We start from the raw sequence: 25,578 nt of genomic DNA, 5'->3' as shown, positions 1-25,578 counted from the left end.
TGTGCAGAGATGGAAGGATCAGCTTATTCCAATGCAAAAAGAATGGTTTATGGATTTCTTCAAATTAGCCTAAAGGAACAAACTACAAGAATATGGGCAAATGTTAGTTGTAAAGTTTATTAATTGGAGGAATGTTATCAAAAATAGAACTGCGATTATATAACATCTAAAGGGAGTAGAATAATAAGGGATAAGACAGAATGTAGCTTGTAGAAATGTATCCATATTCCTGTTTGTTCATTGTTTTGTTCAGTTTGTGTGTCCGTGTAGGTATCTGTTTGGTGTTTTTCTTTCTGATTTAGTTTTGTATTTTATGTAACAGTTTGCTGTGTAGTTCAAGCATTATATACAATTTCTGCCTTTTTGTATTTTTGCTTTTTCCTCTTTTGAATAATATTGTTTAATATTCTTAGGGCCGGGTTGTGACGTAGCTGGCTAGTAACCAGCTGCAATAAATCACTACTGACCGAGAGGTCATGAGTTCAAAGCCCGGGTCGGGTTTATTACTTACTTTTATTTTATTACATCACTCCTACCCCGCCCTTCTCACCCATCAGAGGACTCAGGGTGGCTTACAATATAAACATACACATCAAAAACAGTTTTCATCATAGAATCATAGAATAGTAGAGTTGGAAGAGGCCTCATGGGCCATCCAGTCCAACCCCCCGCTAAGAAGCAGGAAATCGCATTCAAAGCACCCCAAATCTAAAAATCCATCAAGATTAAGAATTACAATAAAATTAAGAATATACATTAAAATATACATAATTATACATTTAAATATACATTTAAGGCGCTTTCCATGTCCAGGTGGGGTCTGTCAATAGGCCATATATTCATATCTCATTTTTGCAGCCCCCGACCATTAAATAGCCTGGCTTACTGTTTACTTAAGCAGCCCGAAAGACAGTTGCCTCTGTCAACTAGGAAATTTAGGTACGCTTTATGCGGGAGGCTAATTTAACTAATTTACAACACCATAAAACTGCCAGCAACAAGTGGAAAGGAATGAGGAAGTACAGCACTCGGTGTCACTAGTGGACGGTGAACCAACAGCTCCCCCTATGGCTGGAATCGAGCATACCTCATGAAGCTGGACATGCTAAATGCCTCTGTGTGTGTCTATACTGTATGTTGTTTGTCTGATAGCATTGAACGTTTGCCATATATATGTTCATTGTGATCCACCCTGAGTCCCCTTTGGGGTGAGAAGAAAGGGCGGAATATAAATACTGCAAATAAATAATATTTTGCAAAAAAAGGGACAGATCTATAAGGGTCAAACCTGCTGACACGGGAGAGGTGTATAGACCTGGTTTTATCCCAAAATGGGGTTTAATGTCTAATCTAGAGTAGTAATAAATGATGTTCAAAGGCAAAGGACTTACTGTTGGCATCACGTCAACACTGAGCTGTTTTTATCTGCAGCTATGAATACATTTTATGAATTTTAATGTTTTACATTGTAATTATGTATATGTGTTATTGTAATCCTATGGTTTTATCGTTGAGATTTATGATTGTCTATATAGAGCACTTTGCTGTATTTTGTTAGCCGCCCTGAGTCCCTTTGGGGAGATGGTGGAGGGGTAGAAATAAAATTGTATTATTCCTGCCTCTGTGTTGGTGGCATGGGTTTGGATTCAATTGCCTTACTTCAGACATTATTTTTCATATTCTGTTTTGCACAACATAGGTTCACTACTTTGATCATCATCTATTGCTTTTCACCGTCTTGTTTGTTATCACAATAAATCTTGCATTGATCCTCTTTTGTTATGTATTTGGTTTTCATTGCCACACACCTTGATTCAACATTTAAATACAGTTTGCCCTTCTCATTTGCAGGTTTAGTTGTCATGGTTTTCTTTATTCCCAGATTTCTTATCCATAATAAAAGGGGTTTGTGTTAGAGCTGTAAGTCCCATTTTTTTTTTCAGTTTTAGAGTGGTCACTTTTCTGTTAGTTTTATTATTATTATTATTATTATTATTATTATTATTATTATTATATGTATATAAAATGTCATTTAAAACATATATTATTTTAAATGGCAGATATTATCATTATCATTATTAAATTAAAACATCATTTGTTAAAAGACGAATTTAAAAGAGATATATATGAAACATCATTTATTAAAACATTTTAAAACGGAGGGGCCTTGCCTGCGCCCCCGAGAGGACGGCGCCTCCTGCCCTGGCGTAGTCCGCACACCGCTCCAGCCCCCCCGGCTCCACCTCGGCCGCCTTGGTCCTCCTGGCTGACCGTTTCCCGTGGCACAATGTCCAGGGCCTGGTTCCGGACGATCCGCTTCCCGGGGGCCCCTCCGCACGGACCGGTGGCGGCAGCGGAGGAGGAGGATCCAGCACTCAAGGCGTGGTTTCCGGCAGGTCTCTGAAAATAAGATAATAATAATTATTATTATTATTTTAGTTTTGTACCCCGCCACCATCTCCCCAGAGGGACTCGGGGCGGCTTACAGATATAAAACCAACATACAATAATATCAAATACAAAAACACACAAATAAATTTAAAGGCATTAAAAATCACAGTCATTATAAAACACTTGAGAAACACAGCAATAAAAACATAAAATGAGCTGGGCAAAAGTAAGGTTGAAAGTAAGGTTTAAGAATCAGAGTACGATTCTAGGATTCGATGAAACTGACTCCAAATGAATTTGCTGCACTTTATTTCTTATCCTGAATTCATAACGTATGAGGCGCACTTTGGCTCCCCTGATACTGTAACCTCGCTGGTGTTGATTCTATGTTTTATGAAGCGTGTTTTTATATCATAGGCTAATGTTGAGATTTTATAACGGGTGCTGTATACGGTTGTTGTTTTTATTTGATATTTCTGTGAGCGGCCCCAGTCCCCTTCGGGGGACATAAATAGACGAAATACATAAATGAATAAACGAAGGGTGAAGGGCAGAGGGGCAACAGCAGCCCACCCACCCACTCGCCCTGCCCAGCTTCTCACCTCTTGTGTCGCTCTTTCAGCTTCCGGCTCCTCTTTGGCCGCTTTCTGGGCCTGAACTTTGGCCTCCAGGTCACCGATGTTCTCCTGCTCCATCTGGTCCCGAACACGCTGCAGGGAGGGAGGGAGGGAGGGAGGAGAGCCCCATGGACCCCCACTCAATACAATGCAATATTTAAAAATGAAAACCATTGTAACCAACATAAACCTATCAGAAGTGTGGGCCTGCTTCTGGCCAATGAGGTGGTCAAGTGAATTAGGATTCCTGTTCTGTGCCTTCAAGTCATTTCAGACTCTGGGCAAGCCTAAGCCTAATATTATTTATTTATTCATGTACAACATTTATTTATTACATTTATATCCTGCCCTTCTCACTCCAAAGGGGACTCAGAGCAGCTGTATGTACATACAATATATTATATTATTGCCATAGCACAATATTAGCATTATATTATTATTTTATTGTATGACACAGCAAACAAGATAGATATGCTGGATTTCGTATCACAAAATCACAAGTCGGACACTTCCCAGTGTCTAGGACTGTGTGATGTATTTTCATATGATGCGTGCAGATCCCAGCAGGGTGGCCTTTTGCAGTTGTTAATAATAATAATAATAATAATAATAATAATAATAATAATAATAATAATAATAATAATATACATCACACAGTCCTAGACACTTGGGAAGTGTTCGACTTGTGGTTTTGTGATACGAAATCCAGCATGACTATCTTGTTTGCTGTGTCATACAACGTCGTTGTGTCAATAATAATAAAACTTTATTTATATACCGCTCTATCTCCTGGATGGGACTCAGGGCGGTTTCCAATCATAAAAACAACACAAACATTACATAGCAAACATAATAACATATTTGTTAGGTTTTACTGAGTCATGCACTGCTAATGGGCTTCTATTGGGAATCATTTGGGGAATGTGTTTGGGCCTACTCTAGGTGATTGTCAATGATGCAATCCTGAGTTTGGGTTGGGTTAATTAGTTGGTAACCAATCAGTGATTACTATGTGTATGTATTGTATATAAGGAACCATGTTCAGTGTATTTTCCCTCCCCCATTCCTTTTCCTTTTGATGTCGTGACGTCTATATGTAATTAAACCTACTACTACTTGGACAAGATACTACGTTCTGTGGTAAGTCTGTAATATCATCTAGACTAGGGGAAAGACAGTAGTAAAAACTGACAATGGCCGGGCATGTGCTCAAGAGTCTACTATGGAAGCAGACTGAAAGTACTGAGCAGATGTAAGCTACTGGAAGGCGCTGAGACTCTGCAAGCATAAAGTTAAGTCTTAACAGGTTATGGGCCCAGAAGAACCAGAAGAACCAGAAGAACCAGAAAAACCAGAAGAACCAGAAAGCTGTCTCTGCTACTATGGTCTCTGCTGCAAGTCCAGGTGGAATCTCTTTGGGCTAGATTGTCTGTGTTTTGTCAGTTTTTCTATTTGTTTTTTTCCTTTTCTAGTGGTATTACATTCTGCTCAGACAAGCAAATATATTATCTTGTCTAGATAGGGTTGTTATTATTTTTTGTTACTAACCTTATCTGACGATGGCGTTACCAAGCCAAGGAGGGGCTGGAGCTGCTCTGTTTTCTTTTCAAAAGCTGACTTCGGAGAATTACCTGTTGTGGGCTGAACGGATGCAGTGCCTACTGATTAGAGAAGGATTATGGAAATCTGTTCAGACCAGACCAGATCCAACCAAGGAAGAAGAAGTCGAGTTGGATGAAAAAGCAAGAGCTACTATTATTCTCAGTTTGAGTGATCGAATGCTCTGCCATGTGAGAAACTTTAAAACTGCAGAGGAGACCTGGAATGGTTTAAAGGAGCTGCTACAAAGACCGTCAGCTGGAGCAAAAGTTACCTTGTGTAGAAGGCTTTACAGCATGAAGCTAAATGTTGGGGAGGATGTGAAACTGTTTATTGATAACATGATGTGTTTATTTAATGACTTATCTGCTAGAAAACTAGAGTTTTCTGAAGAGCATAAAGCTATGGTGTTACTTTCTGCTTTAAACAAAGGCTATGATACGCTTGTGGGTTCGTTAAGTGTGCTGCCAGATGATCAACTTACACCTAATCTGATTGTAAATAAACTTTTGGAATTTCAAAGCTGCCAAGAGATGAAAAGGAAAGACTTTTCTGGATCTAGTTCTTCTCAACAGTGTACAAACACTTGTGCTGCAATTAAAACTTGTTATTTTTGCAAGCGTCCAGGGCATTTTGCCAAAAACTGTCCGGCAAAAGATAAGGGGAGAAGAAAAACTTTTGTCAAACCAGCTGTAGAGGATAAGGATGCTTCGCGTCAAGGTTTTTCAAGGCAAAGACTAATGTTAATTGATAGGATGAACAGTAATCAGAATGGTCTCATTTTCATTGTGGATTCTGGGAGCTGTTTTCACATTGTGAATAAAGAAAATGTTTTGTTAGATGCTCATTCACCCAGTATTAATTATGTATGTTTAGCTGATGGAAAAATTTTAAATGTTCAAATGCAAGGCAATGTGTTTGTGAACAGTTTAAAGACAATAATTTCTGATGTTTTGTTTGTAAAGGAGATAGAACACAATGTGTTAAGTGTTTCTCTGTTACTTAAACAAGGTTTTGATGTGATTTTCAAAAATGAAAGTAATCAAATTGTGTGCAAGGATAATGGAATTGCTACAAAGTTGGTTGAAAAGAATGGTTTATTTTTTACTAATGGGGATTTTGACAATGATTTAAATTGTTTAAAAAATGTTCCTCTGCATATGAATTGTATACATGCATTCCATAGGACGATGGGACATGTGGGTTACAAAGCTCTAAAGAACACTGTGCTTTCATGTGGGTTAAAGCTGTCTAACTGTGATAATTTTCTTGATTGTAACATTTGTAATAGAACAAAATTGAAGAGATATTCTGTGACTAGAAAAAGTTTAAGAAGGACTAGTGACATTCTTCAGTTAGTTCATTGTGATGTTGCAGGCCCAATGCCTTTGAGCTTGGGAGGGGCTAGATTTTTCCTGATAATAGTGGATGATTTTTCTCGGTTCAATTTTGTTTATGTGTTAAAAGGAAAACATGAAGTTTTTGAAAAGTTTAAACAGTGGCTTAATCTGGTTGAACGGCAGTTCCCAGGTAAGCGTGTGATGAAGGTGCAAACTGACAGGGGAACTGAGTTTGTTAATGAAAAAATGGATAAGTTGTTCAAGGATCGTGGTATGATTCATCAAAGGAGTAATCCGCACAGTTCAGCAGAAAATGGAGTTGCAGAGAGGTGGTTAGGACTCTTGGAGGGGATGATGAAGCGGATGCTTGAAGATGCTCAGATGAGTAGTGGTTTTTGGGCGGAGGCCATTAATACAGCTAGTTATGTTCTGAATCGTGTGTGGTCTTCCAGTATTAATGATACCCCATACAGTCTGTTTTTTGGGAAGAAGCCGGATTTAAAATTTCTTCGTGTGTTTGGTAGTTTTGCACATGTGCTTGTGCCAGTGCAGCAGCGTGCTAAGAGGAGCCAAATTTGGAGAAAAATGAGGTTTTTAGGGTATGAAGCTTTTACTAAAGGGTACCGTTTTTTGGGTCCTGACAAAAGAGTGGTTGTTTCAAGGAGTGTGAAATTTGATGTGCACTCAGGATGGGATAGGATTCATGCGAATGAAGAAGTGTTTTTGCCCATGGGGCATCAGTTAACCACAAACATGGAGAATGTGAAAAGAGAGTTGATAGATGCAGAAGATTCATTGGAAGGTGGCAGTGATGTTTCTGAACAGATTAGTAAGAGGAAAAGATATGAAAAGGGTGAAAGTTCTTCCAGTGAAGAAGACGAGTCTTTAAATAAAAGGAAGGTTGTAAAAACAGAGAAAATTGTACCAGTGGTTAGGCGAAGTGAAAGAAAGAATAAGGGAGTACCGCCTAAAAGATTTCAGGTTGGTCAGGTATCAGGACAGTGGACTGAACCTCTAAGTTATGCTGAAGTTTTGGAAAGGTCTCCAAGTGAGCAAGAGTTGTGGAAAATGGCAATGAAGAAGGAGTTTAATTCGTTAAAGAGACTTAATGTGATGTCAGTGGTGGAGCCACCAAAAGACAGCAATGTAATTGGCTGTAGGTGGGTTTTTCGTAGAAAGGTAGTGGAAGATGGTAGTTTTGTTTATAAGGCTAGACTTGTTGCAAAGGGTTTTCAACAAAAGTTATTTGAAGATTATGATGAAGTGTTTGCTCCTACGGTCAAGTGTGAGACACTCAGGTTGGTTTTGTCTGTGGCCTGTGCCAAGCAGTTAGTGGTAAGACATTTCGATGTCGAAACTGCATATCTAAATGCAAACTTGGATGAGACAGTGTTTATGTCAAGAATTCCTGGTTTTGAGGATGATTCTCCTACTGGTACATACAGATTGAACAGAGCATTATATGGATTAAAGCAATCAGCGAGAAATTGGAGCCATCATTTGCACGGTTTGTTGTGTAGTTTGGGTTTTACAAGAAGCTCTCAAGATGCGTGTTTCTATATACGTGGTTCTGGTAATGAACAGGTGTTGTTAGTTGTGTTTGTTGACGATGTACTTGTGTTAGCACAGAATCACGATGTTGTTGACGAAGTTCATAGAAGTCTGAGTAAAAAGTTGCGTATCAAAGATTTAGGAAATGTCAGCAAATATTTGGGCTTAAGTGTAGTCAGAACTGAGCACAGAATTTTGCTAAGTCAGTGTGATAAAATAAGCAAGTTGTTGGAGAAGACTGGTTTGTCTGATGCTAAGTGTGCAGCCACACCAATGGCAGTGGAGTTTTTAAAACAAGTTGCTGGTGAGAAGTTTAAGTTTCCTGAGTTATATAGGTCTATCGTAGGGAGTCTCCAGTACATTGCTGGATTGACTAGGCCTGATATTTCTTATGCTGTATCAGTTTTGAGTAGAAGAGTTCAAAGTCCAAGTTGCACAGATTGGAATGGTTTGAAGAGAGTATTGAGGTATTTGAAAGGATCGATCAATAAGGTTTTTGAGGTGAAACCTTTTGATAAGAGTGTTTTGTCGGTCTATAGTGACAGCAGTTTTGCTGATGTAGAAAATCACAAATCTGTGAGTGGTTTTGTGATTAAGTTAGGAGATTGTCTTTTGAGTTGGAAGTCTAGAAAACAAGCGGTTGTTTGTTTGTCAACTTCTGAAGCTGAGTTTGCCAGTTTGACGGAAGCATGTAAGGAAATGATGTGGATCAAGAAGTTAGTTGAAGATGCTGGTATTAGTTTGGAAGATAAAGTTCAAGTTTTTGTAGATTCACAAACGTGTATAGATTTGGCAAAAATGGAGAGTCTGAAAGCTAGGTCTAGATATATTGGTGTTAGACATGCGTATGTAAGAGAATTAGTTAGCAATGGTGAGATGTGTTTGAACTATGTAAGAAGTGAGGAAAATTTTGCAGATGTGTTGACAAAAGCTTTAGGTGAAGAAAAGTTTCTAAAGTTTTCAGAAATGTTAGGTTTAGTCAGTGCATGAGGAGGGGTGTTAGGTTTTACTGAGTCATGCACTGCTAATGGGCTTCTATTGGGAATCATTTGGGGAATGTGTTTGGGCCTACTCTAGGTGATTGTCAATGATGCAATCCTGAGTTTGGGTTGGGTTAATTAGTTGGTAACCAATCAGTGATTACTATGTGTATGTATTGTATATAAGGAACCATGTTCAGTGTATTTTCCCTCCCCCATTCCTTTTCCTTTTGATGTCGTGACGTCTATATGTAATTAAACCTACTACTACTTGGACAAGATACTACGTTCTGTGGTAAGTCTGTAATATCATCTAGACTAGGGGAAAGACAGTAGTAAAAACTGACAATGGCCGGGCATGTGCTCAAGAGTCTACTATGGAAGCAGACTGAAAGTACTGAGCAGATGTAAGCTACTGGAAGGCGCTGAGACTCTGCAAGCATAAAGTTAAGTCTTAACAATATTATTAAGCAAAGTAAAAATACAATTATAGAAATAAATAACACTTACATGACCTGATCAAGGGGACGGGATTGGCGTGTTCCGAGTCCCACTCGCGGCCTCTCCCGTTAAGCTCATCTTGAACAACGCAGTAGGATTCTTTGGATTTTTCTGGTGCCCTTCATAGAACGCCTCTGTGGCCTTGACGTCATAATCCATAACCCATCAGTTGAAGATCTTCCTCTTCTTGTCCTCAATGGTCAGTCTCTGGGCCGCCGCCATCGCTGTCGAACAGACATACAACATATTATATTATTAGTTTAGCACAACATTAGCACTATATAAGCATTAGATATTGTTACATTAAACTACACCAGGAACTCCCAAAGTGGGCGCTACCGCCCCCTGGTGGGCACTGCAGAGATCCGGGGGGCGGTGATGGCCACAGGTGCCCATTCTAATAATTTTTTGTAGACTTTTGTTATTACTGTATATACTCGAGTATAGGCCTAGTTTTTCAGCCCTCTTTTTAAGACTGAAAAAGCCCCCCTCGGCTTATACTCCAGTGAGGGTCCTGGTTGGCTTATATATGGGTCAGCTTATGCTCGAGAATATATGGTACATTTATTATTTTTCTCTATTATTGTTGCTACTATTGCATTTATTTTACTCTGTTTTTATTATTATTAATATATTTATTATTTCACTCCGATATTATTATTATTACATCTATTATTTTACTCTATTTATTATTACATCTATTATTTTACTCTATTATTATTATTATTATTATATGTATTATTTTACTCTATTATTATTATTATTACATGTATTATTTTACTCTATTATTATTAAAAGGATACATAAGCACATTTACATTGAGGAAGATAATAATAACAATAAAACTTTATTTATACCCCGCCACCATTTCCCCGCGGGGACTCGGGCCGGCTTACATGGGGCAGAGGCCCAAACAACATAGGACAAAACATAGGCAACAGATGGGAGTAATGATTTAATCAGAGTTGGGCAGTCTTATCTTAAATTAGTTTTCTGTAAATATTCAGAAACATTTAACCTACCGATGCCTCAATTAATGTCATTTTATTGGGTATTATTTTTATTTCTGAAATTTACCACCCTCGGCTTATACTGGAATCAATGTCTTCCCAGGTTTTTTTGTGGTAAAATTAGGTGCCTCGGCTTATATTCAGGTCGGCTTATACTCGAGTATATACTGTATATCTTTCAGTTTAATTGCTATTAATTTTTTTAAATTAATTTCCAGATGGTGCTGAGTAATATTTTTTCTGGAAAGGGGGCAGTGGGCCAAATAAGTTTGGGAACCACTGCTCTAGATCTCTTTTCCTACATTTTTAGGGTCAAAAACTTCATCTTGACCTCCCTTCTGTCAATCTAATCCAGGGGTCCCCAAACTTTTGAAGCAGGGGGCCGGTCCACAATCCTTCAGACTGTGGAGGGGCTGAATTATCATTTGAAAAAAAAATACAAACAAAATCCTATGCACACTGCACATGTCTTATTAGTAATGCAACAACAACAACAACGAAAGAACAATACAATATTTAAAAATGAAAACAATTTTAACCAACATAAACCTATTAGGATTTCAATGGAAAGTCTGGGCCTGCTACTGGCCAATGAGATAGTCAAGTTAATTAGGATTGTTGTTGTTGTTGTTGTTGTGTGCCTTCAAGTCATGTCAGACTTTGGCCGAGCCCAAGTCTAAAATTATTTATTTACTGCATTTATTTACTACATTTATATCCCACCCTTCTCACCCCGAAGGGGACTCAGAGCAGCTGTATGTAGCCGGATGGTTCTTGCTCAGAGTGAGAAGAGTCACCGAATGGGAGGAGTGAGAAGGGTTTTCTTGCTGTGACTTGGAGGAATAAAGTGCTGAGCTCATTGCCGAGGACGAGGGGACCCCGGAGAGCCCCACCCTGGAAACTCCTCCATGTGCTGGTTTGGTCTGGAGGGACTGGCATGCCCATCGTCCCCACGGGGAGGGGGAGGAAGGCCCTGCGAGTGGAGGCTTCCTGGGGTCTTGTTGTGTTTTCAGCCACGAAAAGGTTCAAGATGAAAAGGAAACTTGGGGGAAATCTTGCCAAGGAGGAAGAGAGCCTTTGCACTGGGAGGTTTTTCTTGTAACAAACTAGCTTGGGGTCATTTGAAAAAGGCATGATTTGTCTTTCAATGTTAAATATTCTGTTTGGAGTGGGTGAACTACAATTCCCAGAATTGAGGCTCACCTGCGGACACCCCCCCCCCCCAAGACACCGGAAACGGAGGACCATCATCCTCAAACTTCGAGGGATCACCTAAGTAAGGTAGTTTAAAGGAATACCTTGTTCCAAAATCCTCTCCTAAAAAGGTCCTTACTTGAGCAGAGCACCCTGGTTTGACAAAGTGACAAAGTACTGGATAGAGAAGCCCAAAAAGACATGGCTACCCTCAGTGAAGCTGGCTCATTGAAATGGCAAAGTCGCTTTAAACATACTTTCCAAACAGCCCAATATCAGAAGACAGAAATGCCTAAACACCTCAGGAGGGTATTGACCAGAGCCCGTTTTGAGCAGCTGGATACGATGGTCAAACCCGGAAGGTTTAACCACGTCCCAGACAAGGAACGGTTTTGTATTTGTGGAGCATCAGAGGTGGAGGATATCGCACATGTCCTGCTTGGCTGTGAATTGTGTAAGAAAGAGAGACCCCAATGCCTCGGGCCAGACATTGTTCACAAAACACACTGGGACCCACATATTAAAACTACATCTTCGTTGGCCAGCCAGAATCCTAAAATAACACACAAAACAGCCCCTTTTCTATTCAAAGCAACCCAGCTGAGAACTGCATAGCACTACTGCGTATTGAACTACTTTTTCTGCCAAATTTGTTGTCTAACATGGTGTTTTGGTGCTTAATTTGTAAAATCATAACCTAATTTGATGTTTAATAGGCTTCTCCTTAATCCCTCCTGATTATCCAAGATATTTGCTTATCCAAGCTTCTGACGGCCCGTTTATGTTGGATAAGTGAGACTCATCTATATATAGATATATATCTTTTATATATCTATATATATAAAAGAGTGATGGCATCACGGCGACCGAGAAAACAACAAAACTACAGGCCCCCCAAACCTCAAAATTTGACAACACAACCCATCATCCACGCCTCTAGGTTGATACAACAAAAAGAAAAGAAAAATAAAGTCCTAATTAGAGGGAGAGCAATAATTGCTTTTATCCAATTGCTGCCAGTTTAGAGGGCTAATCTCTGCCCATTTAGCAACCAACTCAGCCAAGGGACAGCCAGGGTTCAGTTAGGGGACAGGCAGATTTAGGCCTCACTTAAGCTTCTTCCACAGATTATCTCATTTGCACTGGATTATCTTGACTCCACACTGCCATATAATCCACTTCAGTGTGCATTTTATACAGCTGTGAAGAAGGGGCCTCATATAATCCAGTTCTGAGCAGATAATATAAGATTATCAATATACAGTAGTCTCACTTATCCAACATAAACAGGCCGGCAGGATAAGTGAATATGTCGGATAATAAGAAGGGATTTAGGAAAAGCCAATTAAACATCAAAATAGGTAATCGTTATACAAATTAAGCATCAGAACATCATATTATACAACAAATTTGATAGAAAAAGTAGTTCAATGCTCAGTAATGCTATGTTGTAATTACAGAAGAGTCTCACTTATCCAACACTCTCTTATCCAACGTTCTAGATTATCCAACACAGTTTTGTAGTCAGTTTTCAATATATCGTGATATTTTGGTGCTAAATTCATAAATATAGTAATTACTACATAGCTTTACTGCGCATTGAACTACTTTTTCTGCCAAATTTGTTGTCTAACATGATGTTTTGGTGCTTCAATTGTAAAATCATAACCTAATTTGATGTTTAATAGGCTTTTCCTTAATGCCTGCTTATTATCCAACATATTCGCTTATCCAACGTTCTGCCAGCCCATTTATGTTGGATAAGTGAGACTCTACTGTACTGTATTTACAAATTTACCACTAAAATATCACAATGAATTTAAAACACTGACTACAAAAACATTATGAAAAGGCAGACTGCGTTGGATAATCCAGAACACTGTATAAGTGAGTGTTGGATAAGTGAGATTCTACTTTAATATGAAATAATTACTGGGATAGAATAATGCAGAACAATATAATACACAACTGGCGTACACAACTGGCAACAATTCTATGCCAACACATAAACATAACAGTAAATAACATCCATTACAAACAATTAATACAGTATGAAAATATAAAAACATAGGGTTAAAATCCATTTATCAAACATCCTTGTGCTTTAGCCAAGAATACATGGCTATATTAAATTTCAGTTGCTGTACTAAAATGATTTTGAGAATTTATCGCCAAATAATAGAAGAAAGTTGAATTTTGTTGCCAAAATGCCAGCACCCACCTCTGCTAATAAAAATAAAACGCCATTCTCGTGGCTGTAAAGGGCGGCGCTTCTGTTTCAGTTATGAGTCACTCTGGGGCTGGTGCTCATCTCCATTCCTAAGCCGAAGAGCCGGCGTTGTCCGTAGACACCTCCCAGGTCATGTGGCCACGGGCATGACTGCATGGAGCGCCGTTAGGGTTGCATGCTTAAATGCATACTTCAATCTCCCTAAAATAGTCTAATATTTCTAGGCTGCCAAGGCAGGGTCAAACTGATCTCATTCAAGGCAGGCCAGGGAGAACCGGGGTCCTAGTGCCGGCCGCTCAGGCGCCGCAACCGAGAGGCGCGTTCTGTCTTCGCCCGAGGAGGCCGAGCCCACGCAACGCGGGACAAGGACCCACGGAATGCAAACCAGGCGCATCGGGCGGGCGGGCGGGCGTGTCCGGGCTTCAAGAAGCCTGTCCCCCAAGAAGCACAATTTTAAGAAAGAGCAGCCATGATACAGACCGGTCTGAAGAGACAGAAGTCGTCGCGGAGTCCGGGTCGGGCTTGGAGACAGAGAGGCGAAGAGAGCGGTCCAAACACAGTCCAGTCAAAGAATTATCCCAGAACAGCCCGAGTCACGGTTTTAAAGTCGGTAAACTGGAGAGACGCCTCTGCTGCTGCTGCTGCTCCGAAGGGCGGCGAAAGAAGGACCCGAGGCCACGGCCCCCCCTCGGGCTAAATCTCCCCCAGGTGGGCGTGGGCGGGGTGGGTTAGGGTGGGGGTGGGCGGGCCCTCCTCCTCCTCCTCCTCCCCCCCAGCCCCCCCTCCTCCGCAGCCCCTCCTCAGGCTAAATCTCCCCCAGGTGGGGGTGGAGGTGGGGGTGGGTGTGGGCGGGCCCCCCTCCTCCTCCTCCGCAGCCCCTCCTCAGGCTAAATCTCCCTCAGGTGTGGGGTGGGGGTGGGCGGGCCCCCCTCCTCCTCCTCCTCCTCCCCCCCAGCCCCCCCTCCTCCGCAGCCCCTCCTCAGGCTAAATCTCCCCCAGGTGGGGGTGGAGGTGGGGGTGGGTGTGGGCGGGCCCCCCTCCTCCTCCTCCGCAGCCCCTCCTCAGGCTAAATCTCCCTCAGGTGTGGGGTGGGGGGTGGGGTGGGGGTGGGCGGGCCCTCCTCCTCCTCCGCAGCCCCTCCTCCTCCGCAGCCCCTCCTCAGGCTAAATCTCCCCCAGGTGGAGGTGGGGGTGGGGGTGGGGGTGGGCGGGCCCTCCTCCTCCTCCGCAGCCCCTCCTCCTCCGCAGCCCCTCCTCAGGCTAAATCTCCCCCAGGTGGAGGTGGGGGGTGGGGGGGCGGGTGGGCGGGCCCGTCGCCACCATCCGGGCTTTCCAGACGCTTCCGTTGATTGATGCACCGACGCCCACATGTGCGCATTTCCACAGACGCCACGAAGGACAAACACAGGTATCAAATAAAATAACAGTGTGACAGATAAGGAAAGGATTTAGCTGAAAAGGGCAGCACACGCACCTCCGGAACAAAAGCTCAAGATAAAGTCACCACCGCAGTCTAAACTGCAGGGCCCTCGACTAAATAATAATGTTGTATTAACCATTAAAAAGGCAATTCTTTACTCAAGATGTTAACATTGTTATTCAACAACTTAATGACTTTTAAAAAACCCTCCATGAATTGATTCCAAGCTCTGCATAGGTTAAAGGTTTCTTCCGACGTTAAGTCCAGTCGTGACCGACTCTGGGACTTTGGTGCTCATCTCCATTTCTAAGCCAAAGAGCCGGCGTTGTCCGTAGACACCTCCAAGGTCATGTGGCCACTGACATGACTGCATGGAGCGCCCTTACCTTCCCGCCAGAGCGGTATCTATTCATCTACTCACGTTTGCATGTTTTTGAACTGCTAGGTTGGCAGAAGCTGGAGCTAACAGCGGGCACCCAGTCAGCTCCCGGGATTTGAACCTGGGACCTTTCTGTCTGCAAGTTCAGCAGCTCAGCGCTTTAACACACTTTGACATTTAACAAAAATTAAATCAGGTGTCAGTGGTGGTCGGGAGGGCCTTTGCACAACTAAAACTTGTGCGCCAACTGCGACCGTACCTCGAGAAGTCTGGCTTGACCACGGTGGTCCACACTCTGGTTACCTCAAGGATGGATTACTGTAACGCACTCTACGTGGGGCTGCCCTTGAAGACAGTCCGGAAATTGCAGTTGGTAGAACGGTCGGCAGCCAGGTTACTAACTGGAGCTGCTTACAGGGAGCGGTCAACCCCCCTGTTCAAGCAGCTCCACTGGCTGCCGATTATATTCCGAGCCCAATTTAAGGTGCAGGTTATCTATATATTTAAAAGGGTAATGAAATTTCGGCCTAGGACAAAACAACAAAACTGCACATCCCAGAAACACTAAACTTGGCAGCACAACCCCTCATCCATGCCTCTACGTTCATACAACAAAAAGAAAAGAAAATAAAGTCCTAATTAGAGGGAGAGGAATAATTGTTTTTTTCCTCTGGGCCCAGCTCCACGTTTTTAGCCCTGTTTTTAACAATTTTATGCCGTGCGCTGACTTTTATAACTGTTCATTGATGTTATGTTTTTATTGATATGACATTGTTTTATTGCTGACCTTGTTTTATTGTTGCTATTGTATTGTTGTCGGGCATGGCCCCATGTAAGCCGCTCCGAGTCCCTTCGGGGAGATGGGGCGGGATATAAAAATAAAGTTATTATTATTATTATCCAATTGCTGCCAGTTAGAAGGCTAAGCTCCGCCCACTTGGTCTCCTAGCAACCCACTCAGCCCAGGGGACAGGCAGAGTTAGGCCTCACTTAGGCCTCTTCCACACTGCCTATAAAATATAGATTATCTGATTTTAACTAGATTATATGGCAGTGCAGACTCAAGGCCCTTCCACACAGCTATATAACCCATTTATAATGGACTTAATGTCAGGGGAAAACCTTTACCTTAACTACCACCAATTCCTCAATACTTTATTTCCCATACCACCAGACTTCGCCACAGCAACGCGTGGCCGGGCACAGCTAGTTACCTATAAAGCTCTAAACGGTTCGGGACCTGCCTATCTTCGTGACCGCGTCGTCCCCTATGAACCCACCCGATCGCTGAGATCTTCCAGGGAGGCCCTCCTCTCGCTTCCGCCCTCCTCACAACTGCGTTTGGTGGGGACGAGAGAGAGAGAGAGAGAGAGAGAGAGAGAGAGAGAGGGGGGGGGGCCCTTCTCGGCCGTGGCCCCCATTCCGGCTCTGGAACTCCCTCCCCAGGGAGATGAGGTTGGCTCCCTCTCTATCCTCCTTCGAGAAACAACTGAAGACTTGGATGTTTCAGCAGGCCTTCAGAGATAGTCATGAATTAATCCGCCCCAGAGGGTTTTTAATAATCTATCCCGTTTTTATTACGATTTTACCATTTATGTGTTTTAAATGCAATTTTTTATCCTGTATTTTTGTTTTAATTGATATATTGTATTATCTTTTTATAGTGTGATTTGTATTATGTTGCCTATGTTTTGTCCTATGTTGTTTGGGCCTCTGCCCCACGTAAGCCGCCCCGAGTCCCCGCGGAGAGATGGTGGCGGGGTATAAATAAAGTTTTATTATTATTTTATTATTTGTTCATAGTTTTTTTAAAACTATAGTCCAGCCCTCCAATGGTCTGAGGGACACTGAACTGGCCCCCGGTTTAAGAAGTTTGGGGACCCCTGGTTTAGACTCATATCATCCACTTCAAAGCAGATACAGTAGTCTCATTTATCCAACATAAACAGGCCGGCAGAACGTTGGATAAGTGAATATGTTGGATAACAGGGAGAGATGGAGAAGCCTATTAAACACCAAATTAGGTTATGATTTTTCAAATTAAGCACCAAAACATCATGTTATACAACAGAATTGACAGAAAAAGTAGTTCAATATGCAGTAATGCTACATAGTAATTACTGTATTTATGAATTTAGCACCAAAATATCACGATGTATTGAAAACATTGACTACAAAAATGCATTGGATAATCCAGAACGTTAGATAAGTGAATGTTGGATAAGTGAGACTCTACTGTATATGGTTATGCTGTTTTGTGATGACAACTCTGTACAGTATATAATAAATGTTCTCTTTTTTTGTCCAACAATAAATGTGAATTCTTCTTCATGGAAAAATAAGACATCCCCTGAAAATAAGACCTAGTACATCTTTGGGAGCAAAAATTAATATAAGATACTGTCTTATTTTAGGGGAAATAGGGTAGACTTCCATCTGAGTGAAGCTTTTTCCATATTCCAGGCATTTATAATGTTCCTCCCCAGTGTGTCTTTTTATGTGAACGTAGATGTGCACTCTGAGTGAAGCTGCGTCCACACTCCAAGCATGAATATGGTTTCTCTCCAGTGTGAGTCCTTTGATGTGAACGTAGACTTCCACTCTGAGTGAAGCTCTTTCCGCACTCCAGGCATGAATAGGGTTTCTCTCCAGTGTGAGTCCTATGATGTAAACGTAGATGTCCACTATGAGTGAAGCCCTGTCCACACTCTGGACATGTATAGGGTTTCTCCCCAGTGTGAGTCCTTTGATGTGAACGTAGACTTCCACTCTCAGTGAAGCTCTTTCCACACTCCAGGCATATATAAGGTTTCTCCCCAGTGTGAGTCCGTTGATGTATATGCAGATGTCCACTCTGAATGAAGCTCTTTCCACACTCCAGGCATGTATAGGGTTTCTTCCCAGTGTGAGTCCATTGATGTAAACGTAGATGTCCACTCTGAGTGAAGCTCTGGCCACACTCCAAGCATGTATAGGGTTTCTCCCCAGTGTGAGTTGTTTGATGTGAAAGTAGACCTGAACTATGAGTGAAGCTCTGTCCACACTCACAACATGTATAGGGTTTCTCCCCAGTGTGAGTCCTTTGATGTAAACTTAGATGTCCACTCTGAGTGAAGCTCTGTCCACATTCCAAGCATGTATAGGGTTTCTCCCCAGTGTGAGTCCTTTGATGTAAACTCAAATGTCCACTCTGAGTGAAGCTCTGTCCACACTCCAAGCATGTATAGGGCTTCTCCCCAGTGTGAGTCCTTTGATGTGAACGTAGATTTCCATTATGAGTAAAACTCATTCCACACTCCAGGCATGTATAGGGCTTCTCCCCAGTGTGAGTCCTTTGATGTGAATGCAGGTGTGCACTCTGAGTGAAGCTCTTTCCACACTCCAGGCATGTATAGGGTTTCTCCCCAGTGTGAGTCCTTTGATGTGTCTTCAGATCTCTAGGCTGTTTAAAGCTCTTTCCACATTCAACACATTTAAATGCTTTCTCCTCCATGGTGACAGTATTGTTCATACAACTGCAATATGGACACTTGACTCTTGTTTTTTCCCTTTGTGATCTAAAGTGAGTTTAAGAATTCAGCAAGATTGGCACTTTGAGATTATTTCTTTTTCCTACAGGACTAGTTTCCTTTCTGCACTTTGGTTTCCAAATTCTTCAATATCCACTCCAGAAGCGACTCGAGTTGCTCCTGACACGGAAAAAAAAATCCACGAGATGCTGGTTTGTTTCTCATCACGGCAGGGGTGGCTCCATAGGACCCTCATGTCCCTGGTCAAGAAAGAAGAAGCAAAAGGTTAAACATGAAGCCTCAAACCTCCTTTGCCTCCAACATTATCCTCTTTTCCCTTCATGGATCATGCTGAAAATGGAAATACCAAGAAATAGAGGCATGAAGTGTCTTCTCAAGGATGAACACATAAACCTTAAAAAGCCATCACAGATTGATAAACAAGGAACAGATTCAGACGCTCTAAGAAAATATAACAGAGACAAAAGTTGGTCCCGATTCAAAGGTTATTCAATAAACACATGGTACGCCCTCCCAGAGAGATCAGGCAAGGCCCTGCACTGTGCTCCTTCCACAAGGAACGGAAAACCTGGTGCTTCCTACAGGTTTTCGAGCAGGATTATTCCCTCGGCCCCCCGGTTGTCAGCTGGGACCCTGCCCTGCCCTTTATCCACTTCCCGGCCCTATGATGTTCTGGTGCCCCAGTCTTTGCCTAGCCCTCATCGTTGGCCATGTCCATTCTGACATTGATATTTTGAACCCGTTAATGGAACATTCTGAAACTGGATTTTAATTTTTGTGATGGTTTTAGCAGATTTGTATTTTCTTGTTTTATTATGTTTTATTTATTTATTTATTTATTTACATCACCTTTACCCCGCCTTTCTCTCCGAGGAGACTCAAAGCGGCTTACAGTAAATGGCAAAAATTCAATGCCTAAAAACAATGTAAAAACAACAATTCATCTAAAACAATCTACAAAACAACAGTTCATATAAAACAGATACCATTACAAAATAAAATCACATTATATAAAATTTTAAGAATGTCCAAGATTAAAATCCATTCATCCAGAAACCTCATACAACCTTTTGTTGTATATTTCCTTCTGGCAACTGAATGTTTGCTTTATATTGGAAACTGCCCTGAGTCCTCTTGAGGAGATGGGGCGGTATATAAATAAAGGTTTGTATTTTATTGTATGACACAACAAATAAGATAGACATGCTGGATTTCATATCACAAAATCACAAGTCGAACACTTCCCAAGCGTTTAGGACTGTGTGATGTATTTTCGGATGATGCGTGCAGATCCCAGTCGGGTGGCCCTTTGCAGGCGGCAGATCGTGATTTTGTCAATGTCTATTATTATTGTTACAAAGGCTGGACATCCATCTGTTGGGAGTGGGGTTGATTGTGCCTTCTGTGCATGGAGGCGGAAGAAGGGGGTTGGGCTGGAAGGTCCTGGGGATTGCTCCTATTACTGTTGTTGTTGTTGTTGTTGTTATTATTATTACAAAGGCTGGACGGCCACTTGTTTGGGGGGGGGCTTTGATTGCATTCCCCCTGCATGGATTGTGTGATGCCTCATGGGTTTTGTAGTCCTGTGCCTAGTGTCACCGTGACAGATGAGGATGAAAACATGCGGTTTTCACAGCCAGAGCCAGAGTTTTTCCAGATGCCTGAGGTTCTTGTCCAAGAACCAATTAAAACTGACCTTGATCAACGCTCACCTCCCTTCGCTAGAAAGCAATCCTTCTCGGCAGATAGGGGAGTGAGAGAGAAAATTCGGAGGAGTGCCCGAATTGCTGCCAAGCAAGAGACTGAGTAGCCATGTTTCCCCTGGGAAAATCCAGAGAGTCTCACACCTGCAAGTTGGGTTTCGTTCCCTGTTCTCTAGGGAAAGAGAACGCTGGACGCCCGTTTGGCGGGAAATGAGACCCAGATAAAAGTATCGGGCTCTGTTGATTCTTTGCGGAGACAACAGCTCAGCTTCGGGAGTGAATTCCATGTTTCCAGCCTAGTGTGGACTTCGCTAAGTCCGCAATCCAGTTTCCTTGCCTCACCTGTTCAAGTCTCCAAGAATTGCCTTGCTGTGTTTTTAGCCACGGATTTTGTTCTTAGAATCAAGTTGTTAGACTACCTTGCCTCGTTTTGAACCACGGACCTTGTTTCCTAGATTCAAGCCTTGTTCCCAGCTTCCTTGTGGATTTACCTTGTGCCTTGAAAGACTTTGGACAATTCCCCTCACTATTGCCTGGCAATAGTGAGTGTTTCGGTATTGGATTTTATCTTTGAACTCTAATATCATTTATTGGACAAACTATTCCTGGACTATTTTAGACCTCATTTGAAAGGTCTGTTTCTGGACTATATTCTCTACTTGCTTTTATCCTTCTTATATATTTCCTTAATAAAGATATTAGATAGTTTTATTGGCCTCCGTGTTTGGTTCTTGGTGCTCCGCTGCCTTGGTGTGTGACAGATTGCTCTATTACCATTACTATTATTAGGTTGCTGTGAGTTATCTGGCCTGTCTGGCCATGTTCCAGAAGATTCTCTCCTGACATGTTGCCCACATCTATGGCAGGCATCCTCAGAGGTTGTGAGGTGTTGGCAACGAGGCAAGGAAGGTTTATATATTTGTGGAAGGTACAGGGTGGGAGATAGAACTCTTGTCTTCTGGAGGCAAGTGTGAATGTTTCACTTGGCCAGCTTGATTCCCCGTCTCCATTATAGTCTTTGTATCTACGACCATTTCCTCATCTGTTGCACTTTATTACGCCTCACCTATTTATAATAGTCACATCATCTCCCATCCCAAGTTGCTTCCCTATGGACGGTAGCACCTTTTAACTATCTTGTTTACAATACTCACTCACTGCACTTTACCCAGTTCATTTTATCCTTTTTACTTGGGAGCCAAATCCATGTTTTTATGATGTTTATGATGTTTATATTTTAAAATGTTCATTTTAATTTTCGTGTTTTGTATTTTCTGATGTTTTATTTTGCTTTGTTTGTTTTATCCGGGCTTGGCCTCATGTAAGCCGTCCCAGGTCCCCTGGGGAGATGGAGGTGGGGTATAAAAATAAAGCATTATATTATTATTATATTATATAATAGCTTTGCTATTCAAAGCCTGGCTGCTTCCTACCCGTGGGAATCACAGTTCAAACATGAATCAAGGAACACGAATGGCACTGCAGACGTTTTTCATGTCAGGAGCGACTTGAGCAACTGCAAGTCGCTTCTGGCGTGAGAGAATTGGCTACCTGCAAGGATGTTGCCCAGGGGAAGCCCGGATGTTTGATGTTTTACCATCCTGTGGGAGGCTTTTCTCATGTCCCCGCATGGGGAGCTGGAGCTGATAGAGCAGTGGTTCTCAGCCTGTAGTTCCCCAGGTGCTGGGATTTCTGGGAGTTGAAGGCCTAAACATCTGGGGACCTACAGGTTGAGAACCACTGTGATAGAGGGAAGCTCATCTCCCTGGCTGGATTCGAACTGGCAACCTTCAGTCAGCAACTCAACCTTCAAGTCAGCAGTCCTGCCGGCACAAGGGTTTATCTAATTGCGCTACCTGGGGCTTCTAACTGCAGACTATCTCAACCACAGAAGTCAGTCATAGCAGAGCCCTTGATGAACCAACCTGGACACAGCATATTATTATTGGAGAACACAGAAGTCCTGGAGCTTTCTCACAATAATATTTTATTATTATTTCCGAGAATATTTGTGAATATTTCTATCAATATATTGTCAAAGGCTTTCATGGCCAGGATCACAGGGTTGTTGTATGTTTTACGGGCTGTATGGCCATGTTTATTTATTTATTAGACTTGTATGCTGCTACTCCCAGTTTGGCTCGGAGCGGTTTACAGAAATAGATTAAAACAATACATGTTCCAGAAGCATTCCAACCAGGGGCAGCTAACGACTCTGAACAGAGGATACCCCCAGGCAGGAAGAAGCCAGGAGAGGAAGCTATTCAATGCTAATTTAGGTGATTAACTACAACATTCACACTGGCCTCCAACTGACAAGAGTTCTTTCTCCCACCCTGGACTTTCCACAGATATATATAAACCTTCCTGGCTTAGTTTCTCCATACCTCACAACCTCTAAGGATGCCTGCCATAAATGTGGGCGAAACGTCAGGAGAGAATGCTGCTTCTGGAACATGGCCAGACAGCCCGGAAAACCTCTATCAATATATTTTAATGAATACTTGGCAACTATTGTTATGAGAAAACAACCCTAACCCTTTACCTCCTCCTCCTTTTTCTCTCTCTCCCGACGCCATTCGGGCCTTCCCTCTCCCCGCTCCTCCGGAAGTGACCTCAGAGGGAAACGCGTCGCGTGAGCCTTTTCCCGCCTCTCTAGGAATCGGAGGCAGCCCCTCTCGCTGGTCGTCTGCCCGGCCCAAACATGGCGGCCGTGAGCAGGTGCCCAAAGAGAGGCGGGGCTTCGCCTGAGGGAGATGGAGCTGGAGCCCCAGAAAGAGAGAGATTGACAGCGAGAGAGAGAGAGAGAGAGAGAGAGAGAGAGAGGAATCAGTCAGGCTGGAGAGGCCACTCCCTCCCCCTCCCTCCCCATTTCCTGGGACTACATCCCCCAGAATCCCCGCTCCTTGGACCACGGCAGCTGAGGCTTCTGGGAGTTGAGTCTCGCTTATCCAACACCCGCTTATCCAACGTTCTTGACTATCCAACGCAGTTTGGCTCCTGCCCCGATCCAAAACTGTTTCTCTAGACAGCAAGGATTGAACCTTTTTTATGGATTCCATTTCCGATGATGTTGCTACTGTACGTTCATTTTAATAATTATAATTATTTTATTTTATTGTATGACACAGCAAACAAGATAGATATGCTGGATTTCATATCACAAAATCACAAGTATTATTATTATTATTATTATTATTATTATTATTATTATTTTATGATGACACAGCAAACAAGATAGATATGCTGGATTTCGTTTCACAAAATCACCAGTCGAACACTTCCCAAGTGTCTAGGACTGTGTGATGTATTATTTATTATTATTATTATTACTGTATTATTATTATTATTATTATTATTATTATTATTATTATTATTATTATTTTATGATGACACAGCAAACAAGATAGACATGCTGGATTTCGTTTCACAAAATCACAAGTCGAACACTTCCCAAGTGTCTAGGACTGTGTGATGTATTTTCGGATGATGCTGCAGATCCCAGTCGGGTGGCCTTTTGCAGGTGACAGATCGTGATTTTATCAATGTCTGTTGTTTCCAAATGCCGGCTGAGATCTTTTGGCACGGCACCCAGTGTGCCCATCACCACCGGGACCACCTGCACTGGTTTCTGCCAGAGTCTTTGAAGTTCAATCTTGAGGTCCTGAGAGCGGTTGAGTTTTTCCTGTTGTTTTTCGTCAATGCGACTGTCACCTGGGATGGCGACATCAATGATCCAAACCTTTTTCCTTTCCACAACTGTGATGTCTGGTGTGTGTTGTTATTATTATTATTATTAGCCCCCATCATGCATAGGGGATATATTGAGCATGGGGATCAGATCATGATATGTATAAATATAACAGTTTAAATCAGGGGTCCTCAAACTTTTTAAGTGGAGGGCCGATTCACAGTCCCTCAGAGTGTTGGGGGGCCAGACTATGATGAAATAGTCCAAAATTAGGATTATTTTTGCGTGTCTTCAAGTCGTTTCAGACTTAGGTCAACCCTTAGTCTAAAGTTTAGGACAGAGGCCAGGGAAATGACTTTGGAGGGCCGCGTCTGGCCTATGGCCTTAGTTTGGGGACCCCTGATCTAGACGACCTCATAAGACCATCGGTAAGGAAAGGGACCCTCAAAGCCCATCTAGATGATCTCATCAGGCCATCAGAAGACCGTAGATAAGAAAAGGGACCCTCAAAGACCACCTAGATGGTTTCATAAGACCATAGGCAAGGAAAGAGACCTTCAAAGACCATCTAGACAATCTCATAAGACCATAGGTAAGCAAAGAGACCTCCAAAGACCAACTATACTTAGGTCAACTCTAAGTCTAATGTTTAAGATGGGGGCCCGGTAAATGACCTTGGAGGGCCGCATCCGGCCCACGGGCCTTAGTTTGGAGACCCCTGGTTTAAATGGTAAATGTAAGGCCCTCTCAGGGACCACCCTGAGAATTTCGGAGGGGGGGGCTGAAGCCCCTGAAGCCCCCCCCCCCCCGCTCCATGCCTGCCCCTGGGGGTCCCCGGGCGGGCGTAGCCTATGGGCGCCTTCCCTCCAAGTGGCCTGGGGGCGGGGAGGGGGAGGGGGAGGGGGAGGGGTCTGTCCTGGGTCGACCCCGGAGGGAAGGCTGCAGCTGGAACCTGGCGAGGCTGAGCGGCAGCAGCGCCCCCGCCCTGCCTTCTTGCCCCGAGCCCAGCAAGGCAGGCCCCCTCCCCCTCCCCCTCCCCCTCCTCCTTTGAAGCCGAGAAATAAACACAAGAAGAGCCCCCCCTTCTCCCGGGGGAGGCGCGGAGGGGGCGGGGCCTGAGGGGAGGGGAGGAGCTTGTTCCTTGAAGGGGGGGGGAGAGAGAGAGAGAGAGAGAGAAGGCAAGGGAGAGAGAGGGCGGACGAGGCGGAGGGGCGACGATGCGGGCGGCGTGGGTCCTGCTGGGCGAGGCCCTCCCTCGTGTCCTGGGCCCCGGGCCCCTCCGCCGCCCAAGGGGGTAAGGCCAGCAGCCCCGCCTCCCCGGTGGCTTCCTTTCTGCCGCCCTGGAGACGAGGAAGCAGTGGAGCCATGGCTTCAAACTACAGGAAAGGAAGGAGAGTCCGCCTGACGATCAGGAAGAACTTCCTCACTGGGAGACACAGAGAG

General features: G+C 43.1%; 1 protein-coding gene and 2 long non-coding RNA genes across 3 annotated transcripts; 1 reads left to right on the top strand and 2 right to left on the bottom strand.

Moving 5' to 3' along the window:
- Positions 1-494: 494 nt before the first annotated feature.
- Positions 495-14,034, bottom strand: LOC134298738 (uncharacterized). The gene is made up of 4 exons (XR_010005826.1): positions 13,894-14,034; positions 8,989-9,203; positions 2,994-3,101; positions 495-2,400 (listed from the first exon to the last, which is right to left on the bottom strand). It is a non-coding gene; the product is annotated as an uncharacterized LOC134298738 (long non-coding RNA).
- Positions 14,033-21,155, top strand: LOC134298739 (uncharacterized). The gene is made up of 2 exons (XR_010005827.1): positions 14,033-14,121; positions 18,830-21,155. It is a non-coding gene; the product is annotated as an uncharacterized LOC134298739 (long non-coding RNA).
- On the bottom strand, positions 16,980-18,831 carry LOC107983776 (oocyte zinc finger protein XlCOF6-like). Its single transcript, XM_062979804.1, has one exon. It carries the CDS (start codon positions 18,720-18,722, stop codon positions 17,679-17,681), a length of 1,044 nt encoding a protein of 347 aa, XP_062835874.1. The 5' UTR covers positions 18,723-18,831; the 3' UTR covers positions 16,980-17,678.
- Positions 21,156-25,578: the final 4,423 nt, after the last annotated feature.

Source organism: Anolis carolinensis, chromosome 4 (assembly GCF_035594765.1).
Source record: "Anolis carolinensis isolate JA03-04 chromosome 4, rAnoCar3.1.pri, whole genome shotgun sequence".
NCBI lineage: Eukaryota > Metazoa > Chordata > Lepidosauria > Squamata > Dactyloidae > Anolis > Anolis carolinensis.
Note: the sequence above shows the minus strand (reverse complement) of the source record. Positions and strands in the feature narration are given on the sequence as shown.